A 19,898-nucleotide genomic window follows, 5' to 3' on the forward strand; every position below is an offset into this window, starting at 1 on the left:
GGGTGAGCCGTTAAGTCTTGACAAATCATCGAAGCTTAGCTTAGACCCACTTGTACTTGGTGCGGGATTTTTATGTGTTTAAACCAAATGGTAGGAAGAGAATCTGGCCTCTGCGCGATAAATGAGCGGAGGACAAAAAGCGTAGATGTAAGGCCGTTGTCGTGCCGTCGTGGTTGTACGGTCATGTTTACGTTGTGGTCATGCCATCTTGGCCATGTTGCCGTCGTTGTGGCTCCGTTATCGTCTCCATCACCGTCATTCCATCGTGGCCACACCGTCATCATCGCGCCGTCGTCTTCTAAACGCTGCTATGCCTACCCAACCGCATCTGCGATAAACAACGATAGTTATAGCGATAATTTGTACCGTCATCATCAGGTATTGCTATCGACGTAAAGATGTATACTTCATAAGCACTGCTAGCGTGTCTGATTTCGGCGATGTGCGTAAGCTATTCGCTTGCCTTCACAATTATATTCCCTGGTTTCCGCGACAATTTCTCTGGTCTAACACAGGTACTGACCGCCTGCTTGCTGCCCTGGTGTTGCCTCAGTGTACAAGGCTCTCGCACCGAGCGGGTGTTCGCCCAGCTGAAGGCATTGCGCGAGTGCGAGCAGCGGGCGTTCTTCGACGCTGGAGACAACGATACCGGTGAGCGAGGCGTTTCTGCTATAGGTGTGTTGCGAGCTCAACGGCCGCTCTGATGTGGTGATCTTGATGAGGCTGTGCAAATGAAGCTCTGATGAGGTCACACGTGAGCGTTAAATGCAAGCGCAGTCTTTGTCAGCAGTTTCGGAGCCACTATGCAAGTCGCAGCCCTTGTCGGCGGACGCCGTTGCGGAATTCGTAATGCAGCACGCTCGGCGTTGTAGAGTACGCGACACTGGGGTATATTGCGCCTCCGAATATTTTTCGCCTCTGATGCAAGCAATGCTGGACGAGTACGCCAGTACACAGGCCAACCGAGAGGTCAGGTCTCACAAGCATTAGCTTCAAAAATTTTGACGGGGAGCGGAGAAATATCCAGAGCCGAGTTTCCCGCCAGGTTAACTCTCGTCAATCAATCTAGTTACCCAGTCACATCGCAAGAACATTGAAGTAAAGTTTTTGACGATACGTGTTTTGATGTGCTTCGTTACTCAATTGATTTGTATTTGGCGGAATTCGGCAGTGAGCAGCTTCCACAGCCAACAGGGCTTAATTGAGAATCTAATAACTTATGTTCAGTATATCACACGTCACAGGCAGCGATAAATTGCTAAGGCACTGATGGGAAGAAGAAAAGGTCTGCCAAGTAGCAGAAATGATACGTCTCAGAAGAACAAAACAAAATGTAGTGATTACATAAATAGGTGCATTAAGAAGTAAATATTAAATCAGTGCTAAGAGTATGCGATAGCATCCAACACACCGTATGGACAAGTGGCATTTTATTGTGATGGTTAACGTGATGAAACTATAGAATAGTTCCACATGAACGTAAAGTGTATTGCTCTTGCAATGGACCGGTGCCCCGTGTATGTTGGTAATTTTTTTTATTTTTTTAAAGAAGGACCACAAATTCAGCGCTTAAATATGTTTAAATTATTTTTTTCGAAACGACTCTCGCTATGACCGAGCCTGATTTACTAAAGATCAGAAACCAACTGCATTCTTGCAAATATCTGTAAAATAAGCTAAGGAAAGAGCATACACTCAATGAAATCAGGCAAACCTACCGAAGTTCCGCAACCTTTCGCACTACTGAAACATGCACGCGACGCAATGTGACCAGTGGCGAGAAAAGACAAAAATGCGGGACTAAAAAGTGCGCATGCGATCTGTGCTTTTCAAGTCTTCAAGGAAAACATGAAAGGCAGTAAACTCCGAAGGGTGTACTTGGTTTCCTTGCTGTGCACTGTGGTTTCCTAGCAAGAACGTAGCTTCGCTCGAAATAACTGGCACGAATTTCGACGGCAAAACTAGCGTCTTTTTTTTACTTTGCTACTCACACAGCTGGATGTGACTGGAGGTTCGACGGTTGGCAGTGCTGGCCACCGACACCGCGCGGAGTCACGGCTAAGGCGCCATGTCCTACGCTCCTGCCTGGCAACGTGAATACCTCGGGTAAGCGCCGTCGCTCATTCTCGACCATCTGACTTAAGCGTAGCTGGATGGACGAGTGATATGTAGCGGCACACTTTGCCTGCTGACTACTTGTACCGGCATTCATGTTTTACTTATTTGTATGCTACTACCCTCAGTTTTCGAAATGAGTGAATACCAACTTGCTCAGTTCACTCTTCTTGTCCGCTATGTATGTAAGGTTGCTAAGATAGGTGCATTAATAAACAAAAAGAGGGAAACAAAGACTGTGACGGTTACCTCTTGGCAAGCTGTGCGTTTGGAACCATAAAGGCTTGCCACGCTGGAGCAAAAGCACGCGCGACGTGTCGCAGGTGGCAGAAACCGTCGTGCGGCAACATTTTCCTGTCGGGGAGTGAATGGTTCTCGGAGAAATTTCTTTCGGCACGCCGCTCACTGGCCGATCGGCGAGACGAATGAGTACCGGCCGATTTGTTCCCGCTGGCACTATACCATAGATACTGCCACCGTCTCCCAACACTTACCGATCGCAGCTAAAGTGATGCCAGCTGAACACGAACCTATCCAGTGCTGGCTGCGGTGGCAAGGACGCCAGCGAGCGTGTGCACATGCCAATGCTAGAACATTTTGCCGCGAGTGCCACTAGTATGGTGATTCCTTAAGAACACCATTCTGTGCTCTGTATAGAAAGTTGTTCATATAGGGACTAGTCGTTGTCATTACCCTTGCTTTAGTAATGATATCAGCTAATCGCGGTCTCTTCTAGTGGAGATTGATCTAATGCAGTTATGAAAGGAATTTCTCATAACGTAAATATTACTTTGCATTTTACACAGCTGACGGCCGCACGTAATAGTGTGTACGGGTGCGAGTGCATAATTAAGTGAATAACGTACTCGCACGCCAAGTTATACCATTCATATGCTGAAAACTAATTTGTAAGATAAAGCAGCGTAATTAGTGACGTGATGGCAGAACGAACCAAGGACGCATTCAATACTTTCTGTTACTCGCAAAACATACTACATTTATTAACTTTGTTTCTTGTTTGTTGCATTGTCAACGCAGCTACGGCGTCATACCACTGTCTTATGAGGGGCTCCTGGCATGATGAGATGGGTAACTACAGTACCTGTACAACATCACCGTACTTCGTAAGTTTCCTTTACGGTGCATTGGCTTCGCTGCCTATACTCTTATCGCTACTTCTTACGATTACTGTAAAGGCTTTAACATTATTTGTGCGATGCTAAAGCTCAAACTCACAAAGTTCTTGTGAAAAACCAAGAATTGTTTTCGATCAGCGGTCCGTTTTCGCAAATCGCGACTTACCAGAGCCGATTCTAGGAATGGCTGTGGCGTGCGAACCACCTGGTGATTTTCACGCCTCAGCCCATTTTCACAAACATATTCCTAAGCTAAGACTGTTCATAAGAGCGGACACCAATCAATCGGGAACTTGCACATACTGCTACAGTGAAGGCGACCGGCCAATAGCAAACAACAGGTACGAACGAAAAGCTTTGCGAATTCCTGTTGTTTCTGTTCCTCGAACTCAATATTTGCATCTCAAGAGTGACGCAATACGTCCAGACGCGAGGGTTACTCCAAAGTATCAGAATTATCTAGGGGCATATTTGAAATAGTAAATTGGTGCGTGTTGTTGGTTTCACAGAACAGTGACTGTTGCGATCTGAAATGATTTCAATTGGTTGCCAGTCTTGCCGCATTGTGCTTATAATCTGCTACCAGGACCCCGAATTGAAGCTTCTGCTTGACATTGCCGAGGAGATAGGGGAGTACGTTCCCTGGGAGCAGAGCTCTCCGAGAGGGGAGAACTGGATGTGGCAAGAGAAGATCGACCACTTCAAGCACTGCCTTGAGCACGTACTCCTCAAGCCATTTCCTGAACTCGGTGCGTACTCAAGACCACTTCTCACGTTTAGCGTTCACTTCCAGCGGAGCGAGATGAAAATTGTTTACGCTTTATTAATAAAATAACTTAATTTAGAAAGAAACGCTTGTGGTTAATAACACGATTTTCTCCCTCGAGCTCAATAACAGGAATGAGTGAATGTTATTTTAAGGTGAAATTGAAGTGCATAATTGTCTGTTTAGCAAAAATGCAGTAGGTCTAATTATCCTTTTAACCAATCACTTCAGGGCGCACACTTGAATTCGCGAATAGAGGCCCATTAGTTCTCAATGCAAGTTCACTTGGAACAAGTTTTGAGAGTAGAAACTCTTCATAAGCTTGCCATGTTTTATCATCTCATTAAATGTCCTACAAATTAAACTATTTTATCAACCAGCTCGGGTGCCCCATTTATACCACCAATCAAAGGAATAGAACGAACAGTGAAGTCAGTGAACTAATGTGTGTTGTTTAGTAGCGCAAGGGCCAGGTATGGCCAGAGAGCACCCACAAAGAAGTCAAGGAAAGCATAGGGTAAAGCTGTGATTAATTAAAATGAAGAAGTAATGTGAATGAGGGCTAAATTAACGACAAACGTTAAACACTCCCACGGCTACATTTAATTTACGCAAACAAATTCTCTAGAAAATCGGCGGCAGGACAGTCATCGCCGCGACTCAATTAGCGAAGAAACAGAGGTGCCTTGCGTTGGTTGTGGGACGACATTACACCGGCAGGAAGTTATCTTTCGTTGAGTCTAGAATTCCGATAAAAAATTATTTTTTCTAGACTTTCCGGCTCCACATACGTTGGCATCGTATGGCTAAAACTGTATATTTGCCAGTAGTTTCGATGACAAAGAGAGCTCCACATTCTGAATTGTTTGCGTAATATATTTCAAGATCTATTTTATTAACGCTGCACTGATATCCTTTCTTCGAACACCAAAGAGCACACACACGCATGCACGCTGAAGTCTCGTGTGCGTATAATTTCAATGAGTGCCGAAATTATGCAATAAAACTACATGACGGTAAAGACTTCTTTTTTTGTTCTTCTGGCCAGGGGCAAACGAGTCTCTGTGTCCCCGAACTTGGGATGGCTGGAACTGCTGGGACGACACGCCACCTGGACAGACGGTGTTCGCGCCATGTCCACAATTTGTGGCCGGCTTTTTGTCGACTAGTGAGTGAATTTTATTAAAGCAGCTTTCGACACACAGTTGATACTTGGACAGAACGAAAAGAGAAGACAAGAAACAAAGGAAAGAAATCTCGAGCAATGATAGAGTGGATGTAGTGTGACCTGCACAGTGATCAGGACATGCATTCACAAAAAGGTTCTTACATTACAATTGTTTGTGAGAACAAATTCCAGCTAATTGTGATGCCGGGGATATCGTTAACGAAGGCGACCAGCTAGCAGCAAAAAGTACTTAGGAAAGAACATTTTTTTTGGGAATTCACGCCAGCTTCTCTAAGTGACATCAAAGCTTTACTGCAAAGCAAAACAGTAAGAGTTGTGAAATAAAATTAGGAGAAATCCGCATGTCGATGCTGACACCAAGCACGTGAAGTTGGTTTAAGCTAAATCATTGCAGCTGCTGCTGTTGCTTTTTTTTTCTGGCTCACGCAGGACAAGCACATAAATTATGCACGTCAAACGGCACGTGGTTCCGGCACCCCGTAACCGGTCACATCTGGTCCAACTACACCGCCTGCGTAGACACTCATGACCTTCAGGTTAGTGCTTGCAAACTTGTCCCTCAAGCGTGAGACCCTTCCTAACGACTCTTGGTGCATTGTTTATCCATCAGCCCATTTATCTTCCGGTCCATTGTATATGTGCGTTCTTGCATCAAGCTGTCGAAAATAATATTATAAATGTAATAAATTATAAATACAATACATTCATTCATTTATAATGACATGCCGCCTTGAGTTGCGTCAATACACACTTAGCCTGTGTGAACTGCTTACGTGTTCTCATATCGTAAGCTGACCTACGGCCTGTCTCTCTTTTACCGCATAACTTATCTACGCCTGCGAGCTCCCCGTGCCCAACTCTTCGGTACTTTTGGTCCACCAGTAATATAAACTTCACTTGCTTATCTAGATCGCTGACCAGTTAACGCTACCATCAGCTTGGCACTCCACCGCTTCTGGAAGCTGGACGTTCGGTGCACGGTTTACGCTGGGTGGATTTCTTGGCATGCCACAAGAACGCGCTGACTTGTCTCTAGGTTTCTATAGCAAATGATAGACCGCGCTACATACGCCCAGTCAACTAGCAATGGTAAATCTATGAGTAAATAGATGTCTCTCGCCTTTTAAAGAGCTCAGTAAGCAGGTATTAGTCAGCAATCCCTTCATTGGCAGCGGAGCACCCTCTGCGAAAACAACACATAAAGGAGTACCTACAAGCGAAATACGGAGGAACGTTAGTGCCACGTACCATCAAGTTACTTGCGGAATAACTAAGCTATTGGAGCTTACCAACCATTACTGTGCCTATCCCGGTGCCACAATAACGGGAAAAAGGAAAAGTGGTTCAAACAGGAGCGAGGAACACAAAACAAGAAGGCGAAGTGTCGGAAAGACCTCTACACGTATTGAATGCAACTTCTGGCCGTTCGATATCACAGGCATGGCACAGAGCGGTGCATTGAACGAAACGTGAAAAAAACATTATGAAAGCGGACACCATCTTGCACAAGACGGCACAAGGCACTACGATTGCGGCAGGCTGCATCTTTTGCAATATGTCTCGGAATTCACCCGTTCATCGTGCCTTTGTTCATGGCTTTTATTCAAAGCTGAAGCTATAGCGCCGGTCGTAAGCCATGAGTCAATGCATGGCATGGCATGAATTGACTCATGACTGACCACTTGGGATGGTGTGGTCAGACTCGGCGACATTCTTTAAGGAAAAAAAATGACACACCAGTGAGGAATTTATTTTCTCAGTTTATCAAGATGACACGTGCTGGTGTTTTTTTAAATTTTTTTATTGAAGCAGTGCCAGTATGAAGGGTCGGCTCCCTAACCAGCCACATTGCTTGAGACATCTTTTCCTTTTTGCAGTTCCGAAACTTGGTCAATTCCCTGTACGTCACGGGATACTCCATATCTCTGGTCGCTCTACTCTTGTCACTCTTCATATTTTGTTACTTTAGGTGAGTTTTATCTCTAGCCTTTTAACATTCATGTCAGCGCGTACAGCATGCATTTCTAGCAGGAACATTTAGTGCTCATTTTCGAATGTGCGCATACAGTGCATGCACGCGCTCAAAGATTCACGGTTTTGTTCGGAAACCATGCTTCTAATTTTGTCAGATAGTGTGACCTCAATTTTATGCTAGTATTCTGCAGTAGTGAAATGTGCGCAGTAAGAACTCACGAAGAACGGCAATTTTGCATGGTATCGCCCTAGATTGACAAGTACTGCGGTGGTACTGAAGGAAGCTGTCGAAACATGTTATCCTAGCTAAGATACGTTCTAGTTGCGCGACATTTGCATAATATTTCAACGTGTTACGAAGTGTTATATTGCTTACTTGAATAGACCGCGTCATATGCCATAAAGAAGAGCAACGTTGCTTTTCCTGCTTCAAATATCTCGCGCGCATTCAGTAGGCGCTGCACGGAAATACATAATTCGGCGCCTGTGTCGCTACAATTGGACGACAAGTGAACGATATAATGTTAAACCTTCCCTGAAATGCTAACTAATTGGCGTTTTAACTATAGACAGAGACCTTAGAAACTACTGCCGTGGCGATAGTGGTTTTCTAGAGAGCTTGAGACAGAATCTACATATTCGCCATGGTGGGCTTTGGTATAAGTGGGCCAACCGATTATGAGGGCATTTGCATTTACAACTGCAAGTGCAAGATGAATAATATTTAGTCATGCATTCTTGAGCGAAAGTATAGTGTTTCTGTAAATAAACTGGTATATCAAGATATCACGTCAGATCAGAGAGGATAATGATGGAAGATGAAGACAAACAGTGATAGTACAATATTTATTGAGGTTTTTAGTAAACTTGTTCTGGCCTGTGTTCGTCTTGACCCTTCATTAAGGACTCCTGTAAATAATGCCGCCAGTTTTCGGGTTTTCAACATTCAAACATTATCTCCATCTCCACCGTGCAGATCTCTTCGCTGTAGGAGGATCACTATTCACAAGAATTTGTTCACTTCGTTCATCATCAATAATCTATCTTGGATCCTGTGGTACATCCACGTCATCGCGCAGCCACATGTGATAGAAGAGAGTCCGGTAAGTCGAGACTACTGCAAAATGCATCTGCAAATGCAAAACTAAGCGTAAAGAATTGCGAGGAAGAGCATTAAGGTTCAAGTGTTTGTCCCTTTCTTTTCTCTCAGAGCTGGTGCCAGGCTCTGCACGTCGTGACGCAGTACTTCCTCTTGTGCAATTACCTCTGGATGTTCTGCGAGGGTCTTTACTTGCACACGCTACTTGTCATGGCGTTCATCGCCGAGGACAAGATTCTCAAGTGGTTCCTGCTCATCGGATGGGGTCAGTATTACGCGAACCGTATGTTTCATTTGAAAGTTTCTGGCACGAACCTGCAGCCCTAACAAACTAGACATGAACAGTTTTCGTTCGAGCTCTACTGTGAAGTCATTGACCAAAATTTACTTCGTAATAAAATTTGCGCCTCCGAAAACGGTCTGTCCCAGAATACATGATTGGCCGGTGTGGCACTCTTCCCTTTCTGAAGGAACACGTATTTTATGTTTCTATAACAACGAATACCTCTGTTAAACGCAGGACTGAAACATCACTCTTCATTACCCTAAGCAGTCTCCGGCAGTATCTTCCACCAATAGACTTTGTTACCACAGTAATTTCTTTAGAATCCTGTTCGTATGGTGGGAAGGACATTTCAATGTCGCAGAAGCTGCCAGTAATTAGTATAATGAGACACGGCTTGCTTGCATTTTCCAGGTTTTCCTTTGCTTCCAACCATAGGTTATGCTGTCATGCGTGGCTTAGATCCTGAGGCATCAAGAATGTGAGTCCTAACCTTCCCTTTCCATTGTCGGTTTGTCTCGTATGCTTATCGCGTATCTGTCCGGATGTTGTAGATATGGCAGATAGTAATCAGTTTATCTACTGCGTCTCGACACACCATTATTAAGGATTGATGCACAACTGAAACATAGAACTCGCTCTTCAACCGTAACCGTGTGAACAAGACTCTGGAAATTAATTGGGCCTATTGTTCGTTTTGAGTTGACGCTGGCGTTGCGCATGAAAAACAGGCTCACACGTGAAGCAAAGTAGATCTATTTTATTCTGGCATCGCCTGTATTACGTAACCGCCTATTAACGAATATATTTTTTCATGATAGTACAGCAGCTCATGCGAAAATATATTATTAGGAGCAGGAGCATACCGCGGAAAGATGAAATTTAGTCCTGTTTCAATGTGCCTATGGCAAATGGCGCACAATGTAATAGGTGTTAGTATCTGTGGAAACAATTTACGATGTGCAGCGAGACATTTATCAAACGATCGACATTTTTTTTTCAATACTTGTAAGCCGCGTTTCAAAAATCAGAACATAATATCTTTTTTTAAAAGGTAGCAAGAACAATGACTTATACGGCCCTTTTGTGGTTATTTGAATGATTCATGGTGTTTAATATCCGAAATGAACACAGTGGCTTTGATAGACGCCGTACTTAACGATTGCAAATTATTATGTACTATATGACTGTTTCTTTAACGTGCATTTAAATATCCGTGAATGAGCTTCATTATTTTATTGCATTCTGTGCTTCGTCGGAATGCTGCCTTTATTACTGTAACCATTAAACATTTCTTTGTGTATCTTATCTTCACAGGTGCTGGGTCGAGCATGACGTCTGGTACACTTATATCCTGAGCGTTCCTGTGTGCTTCTCGATACTGGTAAATATTCTTCTTCTCAATGTCAGCGCTCGGTTAACTTTTTTTAATTACTTGTGAATTTCAGAGTATGAAACAAAACACGATCTGAAAACTATGTTGCTTAAGTTGTTCGATTCACATTAATGCTCTCTAGCACCAGAATAAAATTTAGGTTTGGTAATAAAAGAAAAGGTTGGTGATTTATCCTTCGTCACATAGTGAAGTCGATTTACGATGAATTGTTAAGCGACGAGCTTTTGAGCTCCATTGGGACAGTTGTTTTATATGTAGGTCTGTAGGTACGTTGTTTAGAATTAGATATCTTGTTTCCGTATGGTTGAAACGCCGTTTGGGTCACGCGTTAATTCAGACGCATATCAGTTACGGCCTGCTGATGCGGGGAACTTCAAGTAAAATAAATTCGTATTCAAATTGCTTGTCTACAAAAACAAACAGTTCACTGCATCGAAAACCTCGGACGCCGCGATCAGACGTCCCTGTTTTTTCCGGAAGCACGGTCTTTCGAAAGTTATCCATTTGTATGACCTTTAGCTCGATAAATGAATACGCGCTGATATACAGAAAGATTGTTCATTTTTCGTGCAAACTACCTTCAAGTATCACTTCATGCAATTTCAGGCATAATCATTCTAGTGTTCTTTTTAATGGGACGAGCTAGGGTACAAAACAACTAACATACCTAATTCCAACCTTCATAAAAGCACATGAGAAGACGATTACCAACGGGCACAATTTCAGATCATTCAATGGCTTTAAAGTGGTATGAAAACATATCTATTTTTTTTTCTCGTTGACATTTTTTCTGCCGAGTAGTTCGGTTATTTCACATCTGTATGTTTTTATGACTTAATATATCCATTTATTGTTAGATCACATTGCTTGATTGCTTGTTTTTGTCGTCTATATTTCTTACACAAGCTACAATGCTGGACTTTCACTGTCTTGTTTTTGCCCAGAAAAATGTATCGCGATGTACATGTATACAGATTGTAAGGCTTCTAACGTGTGGTATTAAATGATGAGCAATGTGCGGGTGACAGGGCCTACGTCAGGCAGATTAGTCTCTGCTTTAAACTTGCCATCCAAGACTTTCAGTGCGTCTAAAGCAATGCTAAACAAATAAATAAAAAATTACATTCACAAGAACATATTTCGTCGCTGATATACAAGAACTTAAACTAAAAAAAAAATACACAAAGCAACAATGTACAGTTCATTGTTTAAAAATTCAACAGTTGGCCGGTGTGCTCACACTCGGCTTTTATGCCCTCGTTTGTTTCTGCAGATGAGCTTCGCATTTCTCGTCAACATCGTAAGGGTTCTTGTCACGAAGCTTCGGGCTGTCAATTCCCCTGACAACGAGAGCACAAGGTGAGCTAGAACTCTTCTTCGCCATACACTGGTTGCGTAGGACTCAAGCGTGGCCCATGCTGCAATAATGGACATGTGGACTATACGATGAAAATACAGCTTCACGATGTCGATTGCAATGAAGGGCGTATCACGTGTATGTAGTCATCTAATACGTGGCTCACGCGCGATCGACTAAGTTACGATTGAATCTTGATAAAACAAAAAAAAAGATATCGAATGTTGCTACAGTCACCACGAAAGGGAACAGGCAGACGTGTTAAAACATTAGCGCATGGTACCACGATAACAAAACTATAAAGTGTTGTTGCTTGACAATATATTTGTTCACTCATTTTATTTCTCGTCAGAAAATATGCATAGAAACTCCAAAACATTGGTGTATCTTGTAGCCATGGCAGTCAGTTACAAGGACATTTTGATAATATTGTTGCGTGTGGAAAGACACAGACAGAAGAGGCTATTTACAGGCTATTTACACTGGAGCTAGGCAGCCAGGCTGACACTCGCTCGCGCCAAGCGCACCATCCAACTTCGTCGTCGTTCTCGCGGCGGCTCATTTCTTGAGCATTGCTTGAGCATATCGTAATACTACCCCCCGGCGGCAAAAGCACCGTCACGGTGCTGTTAAATATCCAAGGCGCGTGGAGAGTTGTAGGGCTTGAGTCGGGCGACGTGGACGATGTCCCTGGTTGTCACAGCGGAGGACGTAGTGGGCGTGGCTAAAACGATTTCATAGGTGACATCGGTCACTTTGCGGAGCACGCGATATGGGCCTGTGTAACAAGAAAGGAGTTTTTCACATAGGCCAACTTTACGCGAAGGTGACCAAAGCAACACGAGGCTGCCGGGCACAAAATGGACATCACGGTGACGGAGGTCATAGCGTTGCTTCTGCTTGTCTTGGGACACTTGTAGACGACTGCGCGCAAGTTGGCGAGCGTGGTCAGCATGGGCGATTGCATCACGGGCATAAGCGCTAGTTGAAGCTGTGGCGGACGGAAGCACAGTGTCCAGTGGTAGCGTTGGTTCGCGGCCATACAAGAGGTAAAACGGGGAAAAGCCAGCAGTTTCGAGACGGGAAGAGTTATATGCAAAGGTAATGTAAGGTAGAGCCAGGTCCCAGTCACGGTGGTCGTCGGAAACGTATTTGGATAGCATGTCTGTAAGGGTGCGGTTCAAGCGCTCAGTGAGGCCGTTCGTTTGGGGATGGTAGGAGGTGGTAAATTTGTGACGTATTGAGCAGGCACGCATGATGTCGTCGATGACTTTGGCCAAAAACGTACGGCCACGGTCTGTTAGCAATTGACGCGGAGCACCATGCATCAAAATATATCATGTAGGAGGAAGTCCGCAACATCAGTTGCGCAACTGGTCGGAAGAGCACGGGTTACGGCGTAGCGGGTCGCGTAGTCCACCGCGACTGCAACCCACTTGTTTCCTGATGTAGATTCCGGAAATGGGCCAAGAAGGTCTAAGCCGACACGATGAAAGGGCTCGGCAGGAATGTCGAGCGGCTGCAGGTAATCAGCGGGGAGCTGGGAAGGCTTCTTGCGTCGTTGGCAAACTTCACAAGCGGCGACGTAACGTCGTACGGAACGGGCAAGACCAGGCCAGAAAAAACGGCGACGTACACGGTCATAGGTTCGAGATACGCCGAGATGTCCTGCCGTTGGTGCGTCGTGGAGCTCTTCTATAACGATGGAGCCGAGGTGTTTAGGTACTACAAGCAGGAACTCAGAGCCGTCCGGATGAAGGTTACGACGGTACAGAGTACCGTCGCGGAGGACGAAGAGGCGTAGAGTAGCATCGGCCGGAGAGTGCTCAAAACGGTCGATGAGTGCTCTGATGTAGGCGTCACGGCGTTGCTCGTCGGCGAAATGAAGCAGCTGGGATACCGAGAATACGCAAGAAGCGCTGGCAATATTGGAGGAGTCAGAGTCGTCAACAGGGTAACGCGACAAGCTGTCAGCGTCTTGGTGCAGGCGGCCACTCTTGTACACCACGGAATATGAAAATTCTTGTAGCCTCAAAGCCCAGCGACCAAGCCGACCTGTAGGATCTTTTAGCGAAGAGAGCCAGCAGAGAGCATGATGGTCAGTGACTACGGAAAAAGGGCGACCGTAAAGGCAAGGACGGAACTTCGCAAGCGCCCAGACTACAGCAAGGCATTCTCGTTCCGTAATGGAATAGTTGCGCTCCGATGGTGTGAGGAGGCGGCTCGCATAAGCAATTACGCGATCCTGGCCACGCTGACGCTGGGCTAAGACGGCACCTACGCCATGACCGCTGGCATCTGTACGCAATTCTGTAGGAGCATCAGGGTCGAAGTGGGCGAGAATGTAAATAGCCTGTAAATAGCCTCTTCTGTCTGTGTCTTTCCACACGCAACATTCTGGTGGAGGTCAGCGATAGCGATCCCCGTCCTCATCACGGAACTCAGAAGTGGTCGGCACACCGAGCTTGTCACCATGCCTCCCGGTGACGCGCCCACCTCTGCAACGGCTTCGGCATGTCCCACTGCTCCAATCGTCACGGTCGCCCCACATCGCGACCCAGGTGTGTTCTCTGGCCTGGAGGGCCAGGATGTTGACGACTGGATCAAACTCTATGAACACGCCAGTGCTAATAACAGGTGGGACCCAACGATTATGCTCGCCAATGTCATCTTTTATCTCGGCGGCACCCCACGCGTGTGGCACCAAACGCATGCCGACGAGATAACCAGTTGGGACAATTTCAAAGAAAAGCTACGGGAACTGTTCGGCGACCCCATTGGGCGCAAGGCTGCCGCGAGAAAGGCTCTTGCGTCTCGTGTACAGTCATCTACGGAGCAGTACGTTTCCTACATCCTCGACGTCTTAGCTCTATGCCGCAAAGCTGACGATGGTATGTCCGAAGCCGATAAAGTGTCACATATTCTAAAAGGCATCACCGACGACGCTTTCAATTTGCTTGTTTTCGGCAACGTCTCGACTATCGACGCCATCATCAAAGAATGCCGTCGCCTTGAGCAAGCTAAGAGCCGCCGTATTACACACCACGTCACACGGCTACCCAGCACCTCCACCAGAATGTTGCGTGTGGAAAGACACAGACAGAAAAGGCTATTTACAGGCTATTTACACTGGAGCCAGGCAGCCAGGCTGACACTCGCTCGCGCCAAGCGCACCGACCAACTTCGTCGTCGTTCTCGCGGCGGCTCATTTCTTGAGCATCGCTTGAGCATATCGTAATAATATAGTAGCCTTTTCATTTGATATGAGTCCACAAACCGAAGCATTGCCCTGAAGACGGGCACGGCATTTATCATAACGCTAGAGAACTTAAGCAACAAGAGCCATCCAAAACGCGCCGTAATCGGAAGGCACAATAACTACGCTGTAATGTACTTTCACATAGTTAATAGAAAGTAGCCAGTTCTTTGGTAGCTTGCATACTTAATTCGGACCCTGTATTACATTTCAGGAAAGCCGTGCGGGCTACCGTGATATTGCTTCCTCTCCTGGGCTTGCACTACGTGGTGACTCCCTTCAGGCCCGACAAGGGATCCATCTTTCTTGCATATGAGATAATCTCAGCGCTGGTCACTTCATTACAGGTGAGAAGTCCCGTGCATTGCTTCAGAGAACAATAAATTTGACGCCCGTAAGGTACGTGAAAAGGGTGCCATATTGGGTGTTTCATCAGGTCTATAATGTCGACTTCTTCCTGTTATTTCAACTACGGACATATTTAGTGCTATAACGACCGAGTATTTATACAGCTTTACGTTATAGAGGTTAGAACGAACGTTTTCGTGGATGCTTGAAATGAACAGCACAGCAATCGTTCTGCTTCCAGCACGCAATAATTCCGAATTTATGTAGGAGTATAAACACCTGATTTCTTCATCCTTTGTGTTTTTTTTGCAGGGTCTTTGTGTTGCTCTCCTGTTTTGCTTCTTCAATGGTGAGGTAAGCAGAAAAATCATGTCTGTCAAAGAACTCGAGGAGTTTTTGTTTAACTGGCCGTACACTCTTATAGGGCATATGCGTGGTAATTGGATCGAAATTTTCAGGAACGCCGTCTTTTGGGCGAATAAGCTTCATGAATATTTGTGCCGCCAAAGTAACTGTCGTTGTTGGCCGGTTCCATGTCTGTATTAGGTTGTCATTAGAATGGAGCGCTATGCAACTTGCAACCGAGCTGGGTCGATGCAAGTGCTAAACTTTCACGTACTACCCCGATCTATTGAAGTTCAGAAAAGCAAAACACCATTCACGTGCACAAACACACAAGCACGCAAATGTATGTAACATTATATGAACAAAATGTAAGATGAATCACGCTATATCGCAGCGTGTTCTCCACCTCCTGTAACCCTGGCACCAGCAGTGCGCATCGTTCAGCTATTGGCACTATCGACAAAAAAAAAAAAAACAGCTACTGGTGGAATGAAAACATAGGCAACAATTTTTTCACAGAAAAATAAATAAATAAATAAATAAAATCTGCGTCCGGGTACCAACAATTTCTACCATAGCCAAATGCACTGCAAAGCTCAGCGATACAATTATGCAGCCATAATTATTTCTTTAAATTTTGAGTATCAAGTTCAATGCCTTTGTATAAAGTATATAACATCTACTAACAAAAATAAAACTAGCTTTATTGTGCAGAAAGGAGTTCACATATGCATGTGCTGCTGCAAAGTACTTGTGAGTGGGCAGACAAATCTGGCTCAGTAGACCACATCGTAAACGTATGAGTATGGGAAGCCTGACATATTTAAAAATTCGCTGCAATATAACCTCACATCGAGGTTATATTGCAGCGAACTTTTAGTTGTAGTCTTACAATTACTATTTATTTTCATGACCATTTTAGCGACGTTATTCAAGTGTTCTGCCATAGCCTTTTTTTTTTGTTCTTGTTGCCTCTTGGCCCTCAGAGACCCAGTTTGAGATGTCTTACTTCAAAAAGCGGAGCGCATATTTTCCGATTCAATTTTCGCTCATTTCACCCACATGCTTTTTTTTTATAATCACCTGCCGTTGTCTTTTTTTTCCTGTCACAGGTTCTAGGCGTCCTTCGGAAGACACTCTCGCAGACACCGTGTTTCAGAAATGACAGCCGACGGATGTCTTACGCAAATACCAGCATCAGCGTAAGTCGCTTTAGGAAGCCCCCGCAAAAGTATAAATGCGTGACCGTAATTTAGGCAACCCCGCTGCGTGTCCTGCGTGCTAGCATTGATACTCTTGCGTCTCACGTGCTTCCCCATGGCGGCCATCTTGCGTAGTGAGACAGCGAGCATGGCACTTTTGAAACGCGGTCGCGTCCCCTGCATGCACACTTACACGCACATTGTACGCTGCACCACAACACGTGGTTTCCGAGATGGAATAGCGGAAACCCCGTGTCTTGTCTGTATCTTGTAGCCCCTCCTCACTTATAACTGTGTAATAAGCGTCTTGTGCTCTGTACATATACTGAAATAAGATATTGCAGTCTGTGCTTTCTTGTTGCCGTGTCTTATCGTTGAGCCAAGTGAAACGCAGAAGATTCGGCAAACAGGGTATATTCCTGCGCGCAATATTTCTTTTTATGTCTCCTGCGCCAGCAATAGTTTGTAAGTCTGCGAATAATATTAGTTTCACCTCGTACTTTTCCATCCATTAGGATTGGAAGCTCCTCCGTTCATTACATGACGTCATGCGCACAAGATGTGTCTGGAATTCTGTGCAGACACATTGATTCTGTCCCCAATCATCATCTGCTTGTAAAATATTCCTCATCTCGCACTAGATGTTTTTTTCATTTGTTAGTTTACTCCTGTGTGTGTGTATTTTTTGTTTGCTTTTTTTTTTGCAATCTGGTTGGGTATTTAGCACTAAGGTCGTGAGCAGGAGCCAGATTGGTGCCATAATCCATTATTCAATCACAGCTTAACAATGCACTGTGGTTTCGTGTTTTGTCCTAAAAAGTGCACGTCAAAGTATTTTGCTGTGTTTAGTATTTATTTCGACACCATCATCGCCAGCTCTAACGCCGCTTCTAATGCCAGCCCTGGCGCCAGCTCGTCACGAAGACATGCAAGTTTGATAGCGGACCCACACGAGATATATAGAGATGTGATACCTGCGTGCACAAAGCAGCGTCACGGGCTGCTATTTTCCTGAGCATGCTTTGCGTCATGTTCAAGTATGCCGCACTGGGCAACAGCCGCACCTGCATGCCAATTCAGAACTCGATGTTGACAACAACATTTAAAAAATCTTTCAGGCAGCGCCGTTATCACTGCTTTCCTCCCACATTTCCCTAGTGAGGCGTAGGTCTTAAAGCGTATGTGCCTTGCCATATGTTTCAGTTGTTCAATGCACGCGCCATATTCAGAACTGCGTTATGTGCTCTTCGCACTTCGTTGTTGCTTGAGAATATTTTACCATATATGCTCATTACTGTTGTTGCTTATATCACCCGCAATGTATTTTGTGCTTGCTGTAAATCGTTTCCGGAAAAAGCGTTATCTCTTAGGGTACCTAAATGAGGTCTGCCGAATTCTCCATTTGCACAATATTTTTTTGATTTCGCACTAAACATGTATGATTGATGTGATGGCGGAATCTCATGCCATTACGCGTGCCAAACGTATGCTCCACCTTGATTCATGGTCACTGACATATTTGTGTACATTGTGTAAAAGATGCTACTTTTGCTGTTTTGCACTCCTCGATTCCTCGAAAAATACTACCGTGTGTGTATTTAGCAGCTGATATGCCTGTATAACTCGTGTATGAACTAATTGTTGCTGTTCATAGCTGTAGAAACGCAAATGTTATTTGCCACCACCAGAGCCTTTTGTTGCTTCACTGTTGTCTGTTTCCCGTAGCATCTCTGTAATATTTGTTCTGTTAAAAGAGCACAATAAAGCATGAAATTTGGCAGTGACATTTCTTTCGCATCGTGCAAAACACTCACCTCGGTCTTGATGCACATGGTCATAGTTACACGGCCTGCATGCTGCTTAACTGCTTGAGATGGCACGACATGACGGTTGTCTTCCTTTCCTGCATGTGTTCCCAAACTTCGATATTTAGCACGCTATTTAAAAACGATCTTCTTCCGTTAAACCAGCGATTGAAGTTGCGAAGATGGTGCGCATAGCTATCCTATACACAGTGCCCTGCCATATCATGTCCTATGCTGAGCACACTGTTATACAAGCTGTTGGTAACCATAGTGATAGCTACTGAATCAGTGACATTCTTGAAATTTCTTTATCCACACTTGTGTTAATTTATTCACCGAGCGATTCGCCTCGCGTGCCCGGAAAACGTTGAGATCACCGTGAACTGGCAAACAGATTTTGCAGTATTGAAAATTCGCCGTTGAAGTATGACGCTGCATAACAAGTAGCAGAATTTATCACCCAATTAAAATCTTTGTGCGGCGCACCAAACTGTTCCGCAGAGCCTTAACTCCCGTAGAAGTCCTGCGTACGTTTCAAGAAGCACGTTCGGCTAAAAGCTTTAAACATGTTGCCACAAAACGTCAGGAAAGGCTCACTTACAGCTTAGTCGTTTCCTTTTACAGTTTCTTCCAAGACGTTCCTCTGACGGCAGAAGTCCGTCTGTGTCGCCCAACCATCAGCAGACCATGCTGTGAAAGGAGGCAAGCGGGAGTTTGTGTGTAAAAAGACTGGACAGCTCATTTCTTCGCCATTTGAACGTCAAATATTCCTGGGGGACAATTTCGCCGAACAACAAACACGCACACGCACGGACGATGCCAAGTTTTTCGTTACACGGCCAGGCACTCGTCCCCAACTGTGCTTGCAAGAAACTCCACTCTCCTTACGAATGTCGCGATGTGCATATCAACGGACCGACCGTCGCTGTCCACTGTAACATGGTGGCAGCCCATCGGACATCAGATCACAAATGTTTTCATTTTTTTTTATTATTTTGTCAATGATGTCGATTGCTTATACCTACCCGAGTTTTTTGTTGTTGTTACTTTGCGACGAATGTGTCGACCAAACGATTCTGCCGTTAACACGAGAAAAGCGCTCATGAGTGCCAACTGTGACTGAAATGTACGAAGAGATGCGCGTGAAGTGAACTTTTTGAGAGACGAAAGTCGCTGGTCAAGTTTCTTTCTTAAATCGGTGTCAAAATACGGAAGTCACCTGGAGAAGGGAGTGGCCTCATTTACGAGCGTCGAAATAAATTCATAAAGGTGAGTAAGTACTCGATGGGCTTCCGGCATTACTTATCGTGCTATGAATAACTCTGTTAAACAAGCTTATTTACCGAATTTCCTTTGATTGGTAGAGCTTCATGGCCCCCAACGCGCACACAAAGAGAGAAAGAGAGAGAGGTAGACGAAGAAGGAAAGACAAGATTGCGAGTTAAGTCGTTGTCCGGTTTGCTACGCTAGAAGTATGGAAGGGTGAAAGGGGAAAATTGATAACAAAAGTGAAAGGTATAAAAAAAAGAAAATAGTCAGTTTTAACCACTGATCTTGAAACAGTAGCCATCAGTACTATGAATACACTCGCAAATGAATGTTCACTGATACCTTAGAAGAAGTAATA

General features: G+C 44.8%; 1 protein-coding gene across 1 annotated transcript in view; it reads left to right on the top strand.

Moving 5' to 3' along the window:
* Positions 1–19,551, top strand: part of LOC126540418 (calcitonin gene-related peptide type 1 receptor-like) — a 173,213-nt gene extending 153,662 nt beyond the window's left edge. The window contains exons 4-19 of the mRNA XM_050187233.3: positions 516–651; positions 1,996–2,106; positions 3,154–3,239; positions 3,838–4,000; positions 5,066–5,185; positions 5,636–5,742; positions 7,084–7,175; positions 8,157–8,283; positions 8,391–8,544; positions 8,977–9,043; positions 9,880–9,946; positions 11,232–11,317; positions 14,786–14,918; positions 15,232–15,273; positions 16,377–16,466; positions 18,896–19,551. Coding sequence (XP_050043190.2) covers positions 516–651; positions 1,996–2,106; positions 3,154–3,239; positions 3,838–4,000; positions 5,066–5,185; positions 5,636–5,742; positions 7,084–7,175; positions 8,157–8,283; positions 8,391–8,544; positions 8,977–9,043; positions 9,880–9,946; positions 11,232–11,317; positions 14,786–14,918; positions 15,232–15,273; positions 16,377–16,466; positions 18,896–18,967 — 1,653 coding nt within the window. The 3' untranslated portion in view covers positions 18,968–19,551. The remainder of the gene's footprint in view (positions 1–515; positions 652–1,995; positions 2,107–3,153; positions 3,240–3,837; positions 4,001–5,065; positions 5,186–5,635; positions 5,743–7,083; positions 7,176–8,156; positions 8,284–8,390; positions 8,545–8,976; positions 9,044–9,879; positions 9,947–11,231; positions 11,318–14,785; positions 14,919–15,231; positions 15,274–16,376; positions 16,467–18,895) is intronic.
* The last annotated feature ends 347 nt before the right edge of the window (positions 19,552–19,898 follow it).

This window comes from Dermacentor andersoni, chromosome 2 (genome assembly GCF_023375885.2).
Source record: "Dermacentor andersoni chromosome 2, qqDerAnde1_hic_scaffold, whole genome shotgun sequence".
Lineage (NCBI taxonomy): Eukaryota > Metazoa > Arthropoda > Arachnida > Ixodida > Ixodidae > Dermacentor > Dermacentor andersoni.